This window comes from Phyllobates terribilis, unplaced genomic scaffold (assembly GCF_046119375.1).
Source record: "Phyllobates terribilis strain yellow unplaced genomic scaffold, ASM4611937v1 Scaffold_5__5_contigs__length_657084704, whole genome shotgun sequence".
NCBI lineage: Eukaryota > Metazoa > Chordata > Amphibia > Anura > Dendrobatidae > Phyllobates > Phyllobates terribilis.
In genome coordinates, this window is record NW_027362765.1 from 136,017,962 (window position 1) to 136,030,203 (window position 12,242).

General features: G+C 48.2%; 1 protein-coding gene across 10 annotated transcripts in view; it reads right to left on the minus strand.

The window, feature by feature from the left end:
• ZNF831 (zinc finger protein 831) overlaps window positions 1-12,242 on the minus strand; it is a 70,019-nt gene that overhangs the window by 14,993 nt on the left and 42,784 nt on the right. The window contains exon 7 of one of the 10 annotated variants that reach the window (XM_073683040.1): window positions 8,000-8,124. The exons of the other annotated variants lie outside the window; for them this stretch is intronic. Coding sequence (XP_073539141.1) covers window positions 8,117-8,124 — 8 coding nt within the window. The 3' untranslated portion in view covers window positions 8,000-8,116. Of the gene's footprint in view, window positions 1-7,999; window positions 8,125-12,242 lie in introns of those variants that run through there. 10 annotated transcript variants of the gene reach the window in all.

Below are 12,242 nucleotides of genomic sequence, written 5' to 3' on the forward strand. Positions count from 1 at the left end.
CCATTGATCAATTGTACTTAGGAAACCTGATGGAAAAAGCTCCCATGCACATTACACTAAGGTTGGCGAACCTGCAATCCGCGGTCAGTCTAATGTGTACGGGGGCCTCCCGATTCTTCCCCCACACATGACGTCAGGACAGAGAAGGATCCAGCCTGCTGAATTGCAGAGTCCAATCCTTTTGTTCTCCCAAGCTGCCAGAGGAGTCTGAGAGCGGATCTCTCAGAGATCAGAGGAACGCTCAACCTTGACAATCGCTCCTGTCAATTGGGGAGTCAGTAGAGATAGCTGTCAGCTGACAGCTATCATTCAGCAAACAGTTGCAGACAGTGCCCCCTTAATCTCTTAGCGACATTTTCCGCACATGTATAGCAGATTTATGCAGAAGTCGTATGAAGTAAGTCTGCTCTATTATGGCAACTCCCTACCATGCGGTCATGGGGTCCCAATGGGTTCTCATAGCTGCTGGTGACCTAGTGGAGGCCCTGTGTGTGCCATGTTAATACCCATATGAATCCTTGCCACAGAGAAATGACAATTCAGTGCAAGCATGATACTGGGGTTCAAAGAACACCAAACTGTCAATACTTATGTTGCAGACCATCCCTGTACGAGACATAACAGTGTAATAATTTTTCCTTTGCGTGCTTCTTTAACATACGAAGTACCGGCAACCACTGCGACAGATGTCACCATTGCGCCACTGCACCAGGCATTTAACAACAGTTTCATGATCATGGAGGATGCTATTTGAAATTTATACAGCCAGAGTCTAATTTCCAAGCATTTATGAAATTAGATGTCTCTAGTGTATATCTTAGCAAGGTTGATTAGACCGAAACGTCAAACTTTTATACACTATTTCTTGATTTCAATAAAAATTCATCTTTGTGAGTGTCAGATTCTACTAATTTTTTCTTTAACATATGAGCCTGATATGAGCATTCATTTATGCATTCTCCAGCAGAGGCTACTGGGTTCCCATATCTGGTCTTCAAAATTAACTATATTAAAGGGATTGTCTGGCATTCGAATAAAAGTCTGCAGTCACTCTATATGGCTGCAGACTTCTGGATCCTTAAAGCGTGCACACGGCACACAGACAGTATTGTCTGGTGTTGTCGGTGAGAGCAGACAGTCACATTACTGCAAGTATGTGATTTGCATACATGCCAACTAGACGTGCCCTGCCTCGCTCAATAAAAGTGAATTGGGTGAGGCTGAGCATGTCTAGTCGGAATGCAGCTGGAAGTATGTAAATTGCATATTTGGAGTTACGTGACGGCTAGCAACACTGGAGAATCCTGACAGTGTATGGTGCATGCACAGTAAGGATTCAGAAGTCTGTAGTCATATAGAGTGACTGCAGACTTTTATCAGGAGACCGGACAACCCCTTTAACTATGTTTGGTTTTCATAGTCAATCTTATCCCTAATCTAACTAAAAGCAACCTTCTAACATGAATTTTAATACAGATTATTAATGGTACCTATTCTGTTTGTGAAACAAATTAATAGAACGTGTATGAGAAAAATGGATGTCTGAATGAGGCCTCACCCAGACAACCCATTGAATTGGTTGCTGTAATGCTTAATTTCCCCTTCCTTCCTTCACTTAAAAAAAATGGTGGAACTGGCGTGGACTGGAATAAAACTGGCAAAAATTGCAAAATGTTTATGCAACTTTAAGTTGTGCAAAAAGATTATGACATTTCAAGAAGTTTTACCCCAGAATTCTGGCAAAAACTGATGGATGGGGGTCACAATAGCCAGTTTTCCTACAGATTAAAGTTGGTTGGGGGTCTTAGAAGGGAGACCCTTTGTGATCAGTTTATTGTTATCAAACCATCCTGAATTTGGTCTAGAATAATCCAGAAAAGTGATAAAGAACAAGACACGGCAGGTATAGTCTGCACTAGTTTTGTAGCTTTGCTGCATGTTGAGTTGGAGGTGACAACGCCTGTGAAATTCATTGTGGGTAAAGGAAAAAACAAGCTTTACATCTGTAATTTCATTTTTCCATTCAAGTAATTCCATTCTCACAGTATGACAGATCATAAGACAGCAGGGAATCTGCCTCTGTGCCATGGGAAGAAGTCTTCAATGGAGGAAACTTCAGGGTGAGCTAAATGTTACACAAAGGACTGGAAGCCCTTTATGGCAATTTTTGATATGGGCTAAGAATAGTTCATAAAAAAACATCTCATCCACTAAAACTGATTGTTAATCTCTTACAAAATCTGAATCCTCATGGTATCAATTTGCTGGTTTCCACAACAGAATGAAATTCCACAGGTTCTTTCATCCCTTTCAAGGTCATAAACAAGAGGCCTCGGGTGTCTCTTGCACCGGTTGTTCATGTGGCTGTAATTTTGAGGGTCAATGTGTTAAAAAGTTACATTTATTACATTGCAAAAATCTGTTGCCGCTAAGTGTTCTTTGACCTGATTTGCTGGGAGAAGTCCAATTTTTTTCCATATCAGTATAATATCTATATTACAACAAAGGAGATGAAAATGGTTCCAAAAATGTAAAAAGTAACCATGGACAATTTGGAGCAGTTAAGTTGAAGGAGTCTTTCTCAAGGTTACGCCTCTTTAATAGGTTTCTCATTTATCAGCAACCCTTTTTTATACGGACTATTAGGATATATAGCCATCATACACTCAGTATCCTCCATTAACAAGCAGCAGTTCTCGCTCTTGTTACGTAAACAGTTTTTATTTTGATGCACATATAATACTAGATTTCCGCTGCAGTGGACATTGAAGGAAAACGTGCAGCCGCTGAAAATTCCCCCTGGCAAAATCAAAAGTTGGCTGTGGATCTCAAGAGTCAGATGGATCTCATTACTTCTCTGTGAAGAGATAACCTCTTTAAGTAGAAGCAGCTATTATACTTCTATTATATAATAATACCTTTATTTTTATATAGTGCCAACATATTCCACAGCACTTTACATACATTATTGGCAGTACCCTGGACCATACCTGCCATTACACCAGTAAAGGTACTGAAGCGAATCCCATGTGTGCGTGTCCGTCATTCCCCCTGACCCGACCGGACCATCTCTCACCTGCATCCCATCCATCAACTCTGCCCCGGGGGGCTCGCTCCGCCTGTGGGGAGCAGAAACATCCCAGCTGCCATCCCATCACCCCCGGAGGTCTGGAGCAGCGCTGGTAACCATTACCGGAAACCACAGGTGGCATCATGAGACAAACTGTACACTAACACCCCTTTTAAAGAGTGACCCCAGGGTACGGGCCCGGGAGCCGACTGCCGTGACATCCCACAGAAGGTCAAGGCCCGGGTACCGAGTCTCCCCAATATATCCCCCTGGGCGAGTCATCTCTTCCTGGCGTCACGAACAGGATTTCGTGCCCGTTGCCACCGGGTACCGTGTGCCGTATTTGAACTGTGTTTGTACTGTGGTGAACATCGCCGCCATTACCGTGTCGCCGCGCGGGAAGAAGAGGGGCGTAACCACGGGAACCAGAGAAGCGTGACCGTTGGAAGCTCGTGAAGCTCAAGCCCCGCCTCGTGCTCTGATGCAGCACCAGGAAGCGTCAGGTCCTGGAAGGAGACCGTCGTCTGCGGAACTGCAGCCTACCTGATAAAAGAAAGAGAAGGTAGGCTACGGTTTACTAGGGGGGCGCAACCATGGCCGACGACCAGCAAGACGCCGGAGCACCGGTTAACGCTCTCGATGTTCAACTTGCGCCCGGCGCTGCTCAGGCCGGAGCGGCTGCCCCACCAGCAGGGGTCGTGACTCCATTGATACCCATGGCCTTGCTGTATATCCCCGGAGCGAAATGGCTTCCCCAGTATGACGGCAAACCAGACACCCTGTCTGGATTCAAAAGGAAAATATGCGATGTACTGGATATGTACTCAATGACTGGTAAACAGAGAGCCACTGTTGTGCTGGGACAATTGACTGGTGCCGCAGAGCGGGAAGTTGAAACCTGGCCAGCCGCAGACCAGGAATCAGAATCTATCATATTTAAGAGACTGCAAACTGTCTTTGAAAACCGCACTGAGACAGATCTTCGGATGACGTTCTATCACTGTACCCAGAAGCCTGAGGACAGTATCCGGGACTATGCCTGGCATCTACAAGAGGCACTGCGGGCCCTGAAACAGGTTAGTCCAGCCAGCATACATGATGAGAACAAGATGCTGACAGAACAATTCATCCGGGGGTTAAGGTCCCAGGAGGAGAGCAGAACTGTACCGTGGTGGGCCTTAGATCATGCCACCTTTGACACCTTGAAGGACATGGCTATTAAGGGCCTTCAGCCCCTGGAAACATCAAATACTGCTATCCAGCGTTACTAGGTTGGGGCCACCCCAATGGCCACAGCACTCACTGCCCCTTCATTAGCGGCTGAGACAAAAGTGCAAACAGTGCCCTCTAGCGAGCTGGACAGCCTGCGCACTGAAGTGCGTCAGCTAAGTAAAACCCTGACCACTGTCCTGAGCGCCCTGCAGCTACAGACGGAGCCCGAGCCGGAGGGAAGGATCCTACTCGCCGACAGCCCTGACGATGTCCCCTGGATGAGGAGAAGGACAACGCCACCCCGTGGGAGGACCAACGACCAACGTCGCCCTCCAGGAGAATTCATCTGCTACCGTTGCCACAAGGCAGGCCACACCGCGCGGATCTGTCATTTAAACGGGCAAACCCTGGGGCCAAGGGCCGACACCCAGGAGTAGATCAACCAGGCCCATCAATCTGGTACGACCAGTTTGTAGGAGGAAGGCCTTTCCTGTCCATCGTGCTGGACAGCATAGCAACACATGCACTACTGGACACCGGCTCACAGGTAACCATCATACCTGATGTCCTCTACAAAAAGTACTGGTCCATAGATGAACTCCACCCACCAGCCCCAAATCTCTCTGTGTATGCCTCCAATGGCCTTCCTCTTAACCTGGTAGGGGTTAAAGACGTGACAGTGAAGGTGGGGAGAGTGGAACTAAAGGACCAAGGACTGATTGTAATAGAGTCTAACCCTGGTGATACCAATCCGTATATGATACTTGGTACAAATATTGTTGGTAACTGTTTGGGAGAAGTGTTGTTTTTACTCCAACAGATTGCTGACGCTGCCAAACCATGGCAGAGGAAGGTGCTCCAGAAGTAAATTCGTGCCCTCCTGTACCAGCAACAGGTAAAGCTAACAGGTGGTGAGATTGGTAATGTACGGGTGACAGACCCGATACCCATTGTGATTCCCCCAATGAGTGAAATGCTGATTTGGTGTCAGGCAGCAATAGGTCTCAAGGGACAGAACTACCAGGTGGTAGTAGAGCCCATCAGCTCAGAGCACAGACCTACACTCCTAACTGCTAGAGGGGTAGTTGATGTACGCAATGGGAAGGTACCCGTACGTCTCCTAAATTGTGGGGAGGAGGAAGTCAAATTGCCAAGATACGCCACTGTTGCCAGACTGTATACTGTGAATAATGATGCCATACACACAGTGGAATCCTTGACCCCACCGGATACAGTGGAGGACAATGACTCCGAAGCTCAGCTGGAGGAATGGTGTCAACAGCTCCATGTTGGGACTGACGCCACTCTCCTGTCCATCAGAAACACAGTATTTACAGAGTGGTTCAGGAATATGAACAGGTGTTTAGTAAACACCCACTTGATTTTGGAAGGGTTAAAGGGGTACAACACCACATACCCACAGGTAACCATCCACCCATTAAGGAGCGTTACAGACCCATACCACCAGCACATTACCAAAAAGCCAAGGAAATATTGCATGACATGAAAAAGGCAGGGGTAGTAAGGGATAGCTGTAGCCCCTGGGCAGCTCCGCAGGTCCTGGTCAGAATGAAGGACGGTAGCATGAGGATGTGTGTAGATTATAGACAAATTAATCGAATAACACATAAAGATGCATACCCTTTGACCCGTATAGAGGAATCCCTGGCTGCACTAAAATCTGCCAATTATTTCTCTACATTGGATCTCACTAGCGGGTACTGGTAAGTTTCTGTTGCTGAGGAAGACCGGGAGAAGACAGCCTTCACCACCCGATGGGATTGTGTGAATTCAACAGCATGCCATTTGGACTGTGCAACGCACCTGGAACGTTCCAGAGGTTGATGGAGTGTTGTTTGGGACACCGGAGCTTTGAGACAGTGCTGCTATACCTGGATGAGGTTATCGTGTACTCGAGGACGTATGAAGACCATCTAAAGCACCTGGCGGAGGTATTTGAGGCGTTGTCCCGGTATGGGATGAAACTAAAACCTTCCAAGTGCCACCTGCTCAAACAGAAGGTTCAGTACCTGGGACACGTAGTCAGCTCAGAGGGAGTAGCACCAGACCCGGAAAAGGTCACTGCCATCCAGAAGTGGCCTGAACCAAGGAACATCAAAGAAGTACGTCAATTCCTGGGACTGGTCGAGTACTATAGGAGGTTCATTAAGGACTATACCAAAAAGGTAGCACCTCTACAAGATTTCCTGGTAGAACAGTCCAAAAGTGGTAAAAGCCCCCCACTCCAGTGAGGCAAAGAGCAGACTGAGTCCTTTGCATCAATGAAGGAAGTCCTAACCAGTGAGGAAATCCAGGCTTACCCCAACTACAGCCAACCTCTCCTGTTGTACACCGACGCCAGCAACGAGGGACTGGGAGCTGTGTTGCCCCAGAAGAAAAATGGCAGAGAGAAGGTAATTGCCTATGCCAGTAGGAAGCTTCTCCCTACTGAGAGGAACCCGGAGAATTACAGTTCCTTCAAGCTGGAGTTCCTGGCCTTGGTCTGGGCTATCACTGAAAGATTCAAGCATTACCTAGCCTCAACTAAATTCATAGCCTTTACCGACAATAACCCCTTGACACACCAGGAGACAGCCAGGTTGGGAGCCATGGAACAGCGTTGGGTAGCCAGGTTGTCGAATTATCAGTTCACAATCAAGTACCGGGCAGGTCACAAGAACACCAATGCAGATGCCCTTTCAAGAATGCCCCACCAGTCGGACACCGAGGATGAAGTAGATGACCTAGAATAAATTGAATTACCTGCTTTCCATAGAAGCGGAGTGGTCCACGAGCAACATGCCTCCAGAAGATGTCATGGTAGGACGCTGAATCCTTTACCTCATCACAGTTGGAAGGAGACCCAGGACAGTGACCCGGTTGTCAGCCTCATCAAAGGACTGATAACCCAAGAAGGTTCTCACCTGGAGAAGGAAGCTCCTCCACAAGCCAAACACCTATGAAATGAGAGAAGCCGGCTGTTCATCTACAGAGAAAAGCTGTGCAGAAGGTATGTCAACCCCAGAACCCATGAAATGGTGTGGCAGATTGTTGTACCCAGGACGGATATCCAGATGGTGTTAGAGGCCTACCATGACCAAGCAGGTCATTTTGGCTGGAAGAAGCTGGAAACCCTGCTGAAGGACCGATTCTATTGGGTTGGAATGCGGAGTTCCATAGAAAGTGGTTCCGGAATTGTGGGCCCTGTAGCCTCAGAAGGAAAGACTACGGCAGCCAGAAAGCACCCTTGCAGTCCATCAAAACAACCCAACCCCTGGAGATTGTCGCTCTGGATCACGTCAAACTGTCGCCCAGCAGATCAGGCTATTCCTATGCCCTGACTATGGTGGATCACTATTCCCGGTTCCTGGTGGTAGCCCCTGTCAAGGATCTGACAGCAGAAACTGCAGCAAGAACGTTCCAAGCCTACTTCTGCAGACCCCATGGATATCCGGACAAGGTGCTAACAGATTAAGGCCCTGCTTTTGAAGCTGAGCTATTCAAGGAATTCTGTCACCTGTATGGATGCAAGAAGATCCGAACTACGCCATATCATCCGCAAACCAAAGGTATGTGCGAGAAAATGAACAACATCATTATAGACCTGTTGAAAACCCTACCTTTGTTAGAGAGGAACCAGTGGCCAGACAAGCTACCTGACCTAGTGGACCTGTATAACCACATACCTGTGAGTTCTACTAATTGTACCCCAGCGTACCTCATGAGAGCAAGACCTGGAAAATTGTCCATGGACCTGGAGCTCGGAGTTGTAGAACCTGAGCAGATACGTCCACTGAAGATTGGGACACAAGTCGGCAAGAGCAGTACAGGAAACTACAGGCCTGTGTCGAAGACAACAAGGTGAGAAAAAGACAAGAAAAGCAGTATAACAACATGCACCAGCAGAACCCTTGGCACCCGGAGAGATAGTGCTAAAGCGGAAAAGAAGAGGTCACAAGCTCAATGACCAGTGGGAAAGAGAGCCCTACACAGTGTTAAATTCCAAATTTGACAACACCAAAACCTGCCTGATCAGCAAGGATGGAGGTAAAACAACAGCAACAGTCTCAAGAGACCACTTGAAATTGTGCCCAGGTCTGCTGAAGACACCGGAGGAAGAAGCACCTCTTGTAATACTGGAGAAACCCAAAGAAGATGTACTTCATACAGTTCTAGGAGACTTCCCTGCGGACTGGCCTCAACTTGATGGAGAGAGATTGAGGCAGTTTTATAATCTACCAGCACGTACACCTGATAGGTTAACAGAGAGTGCATGCACAGACACCAGTATCACCCCAGTGCTACGAAGGTCCACACGCAGCACACAAGGCCAAATCCCTGCCAGGTATAGGGAATAAGTACAAAGTGCCTACATTGTAAATAGTTACCCAGTTGGGTATTGCCTACGTTATTTATTTGTGTGAACTGAAAATAATGTGTTCATTTAGTTACCCGTAAGGGTATAAAGACCGTAGGTTATGGACGGTGAATAACCGAAAAACTTTCAGTTGTACATAGTTGCACTTATCAAAGTGCCCCATTATTTGTTCCATAAAAAGACCACAGAACAAAAACCCGTTTGGCGTGGCCGAAGACGTGGTCCAACACCTGGATCACTTATGCCCTGTAGCCACGCCCAGGGCCTACGTTGAAGGTTTTCGGGCGGGTCCCTCATGTTACTCTTGTTACACCTTCATCAGTGAAATGGACATCTGGTGACGGGACTTACTGTAACATTGTTATTGTTGTTGTAATTACTATTGTTACTTTTTGTTACCTGTTTAAAACGCTTCAGTCCAGGAGTACTGAATTGTACTAGGGGGGAATGTGGCACCCTGCTACAACAGGTACCACAGGACCCAAAAGGGTGCATGGATGGACTTCTCCACAAGAGGCCCTCGCTACATACAGACACCTCCACCCTTCCACCTCATACCACCAGAGGGAGCCCTGTTAGGGATATATATACTGGAGGGTGGAGTTAGGCAGTCAGAAAGTCAGAGAGCGTGCTGGCGCTGAGACCAGTGAAGGAGCAGCACATCTGCTGCTGTATTGAGGGCCCGGAGTGTGGCCGAGGCAAGGAGAGAGGAGTTAAGGGGGCAGAGGAGCATTACAGTCTTACCCCAAGACACAATCCGGACACCGGGTCCACGCCTACAGGGTCCTCTATACCCAGTAGGCTTCCAGACCCCTGGTCATCCTGAAGCTACCATCAAATACAGGACTAGGAACCACGAAGGCCTCGGCGTCCAGGGATAGTGGTTGCCAAGGAAAAGTCCTACTACCAAGCGGTCAGGTGAGAGAGCAACACAACACAGAAGCTAGGCTAAGTTCGAGGCTGGCCAGAAGCTTAGAGAGACGAAGACACGGATCAGGAGGCCTTATACCCGCTCACTGGGGAGAAGTCCAGAAGTGCACCCTTCCTAGCAAGTACCCTGGACCATACCTGCCGTTACACCAGCAAAGGTATTGAAGCAAATCCACTGTGTGCGTGTCCGTCATTCCCCCTGACCCGACCGGGCCATCTCTCACCTGCATCCCATCCATCAAACCTGCCACGGGTGGCTCGCTCCGCCTGTGGGGAGCAGAAAAATCCCAGCGGCCATCCCATCACCCCCGGAGGTCTGCAGCAGCGCCGGTAACCATTACCGGAAACCACAGGTGGCGTCATGAGACAAACTGTACACTAACACCCCTTTTAAAGAGTGACCCCAGGGTACGGGCCCGGGAGCCGATTGCCGTGACATCCCACAGAAGATCAAGGCCCGGGTACCGAGTCTCCCCCATATATCCCCCTGGGCGAGTCAAGTGAAGGCAGTATTAAATCATGTGCACTTCATTCATTACGAAGAGCAGCTTTTTTGTTTATACACTTTTAATAAGCTTAACTAGCATTAGGGCTAGGAATAAGGCTCATTCAGGCGTCTGTGCAAATCAGTCCAAGATCACAGACTGCAATGCACAGGCAGGTCTCCTGCCCGAGCTTGACACCTTCATATATTTCTATGAGGCTGTCACGGTCAGGTTGGGAGTGATGCAGCCAGTCCATGCATTAGCGGTCTGTGCTTGGACGTCTGCATGAGCCCTTAGGCTTAGGGCTAGAGTTATGACTAGGGTTACTTTTTAATCAGGGCCAGTGTTAGTGAAAAGGCTAGGGATAGTGATATAGCTAGAGTAAGGGAGAAGGCCGAATTTATAAAATTGCTACATGCATACCATGTAAACAATGTATAACTTTATTTTTTAAATTCTATGTCTGATTTGGACAAAAAGCTAAAAAAAATGGAAGGGTCAAATGGTGATGGGCAGCACGGTGGCTCTGTGGTTAGCTGCAGCATTGGGGTCCTGGGTTCAAATCCCACCAAGGACAACATCTGCAAGGAGTTTGTATTTTCTCTCTGTGTTTGCATGGGTTTCCTCCCACACACCAAAGACATACTGATAGGGAATTTAGATTGTGAGCCCCAGTGGGGACAGCCATGATAATGTATGTAAAGCACTGCAGAATATGTTATAAATAAAGATTATTATTATTATTATTATTATTATTATTAAACGGCAAACTATAATTACTTTAGCACTTTCCTCAAAATATAAAAATACAATACATGTGCTTGGTTGAGAAATGGTTCAATACTGGACTGGTGGATGGGAGTGCCAACGCTTCATAGATTAGCCGGTGCAAAATACTTATTTTGCTCCGGGAGCTTGCTAACCCATGCAACGCCAATGCTCAGTGGTAATGTCAAGGTAGACAGGGCAAGACCGCTGAGTCTAGTGATTGGCTGCTAGCGTCACGTGTTGTAGATATAACGTCACTGCTGCAGCTTTGTAGGTAAAGACCACGGAAGCAGTATGTGTATAGATGGCACTGGAGCAGCATGGGATATAGCAGTAAAGCATATTTTATTACTTTAATTCATAGCCAGCGCTGGCCCCATTTATTTTATCATACATTCCATTTAATATCGGAAAAGGGTCCCACAGCTGCTACCTGGTACTTAGATGAAGGGCATAATTGTATGGCTTGTGCAGTGGCTAACAGCAGTGCCTTATAGCATTGGCCATTGAGTTTAAATCTGATCAGACTCCACATCTGCATAGAGATATCATGTTCTCCATCTATTTATGCAGGTGTCCCGGGCACTCCAGTAACACACTTGTAGCACCCCGAGGGCTCGGTTGCTACAGAGGTATTGCATCTCAACCAGATGTGCGATATCTCACTCTCAGGTAAGGATGGAGTCTGGATCAGGACCCCGACACCTGCATGCATTACACCACATTTCCGGGGGGGCAGGGCGACCGATATGCTCCAAGCAGAGCACGACAGTCCCTGTCCCTGGCTGGAGTGGGGGAGGGAACACCGAGGAAGGGGGAACCCTGTAGTGCAGGAGCAGGGAGGAAGCAGTTCCTGGGTGCACCTAGTGGGAGGTATAAAAGGTGGGCACCATCTTAAATCAGTGCGCAGTCTGAGAGAAGAAGTAACAGAGCAGGGCCTCTGCATGGGGCTCTGCTCCGGAGGCAGGCCTAGCCTATGAGGCCCAGCTAGCACTGAAAGAGCAAGGAGAGAGTAAGAGGAGACGACAGGGAGCAGAGGTTCAGACCGAGCTCTGCTCTCTCAGGCAGGCCTGAGAGCGGCCGGAGCCTGAAGGAAGGAGAAGGGAGGAAGAGGAGCAGAGGAGGCTCCAGGAACAAGGAAAGAAGGGACCCCAGGGGTGTGGACCGGTTGGCAGCCACCACACGCCCGAATTTACCTGCGTGGAGGGGTCAGGCCAAAGGAGGAGACCGGTCCCCGAAACTAGTGGAGGCGGGGAACTACCCTCAGCTAGAAACCGGAGGCTGTGACATTTTATGTGGCGCAGCCCCTTGCCATACCCGTTAGGAAGGCACCACATAGGGTCAGGGAAACGGAGGCCAACGTTTACCCGCCAAGGCCCGAGGCAGCCGGACAGAAGCG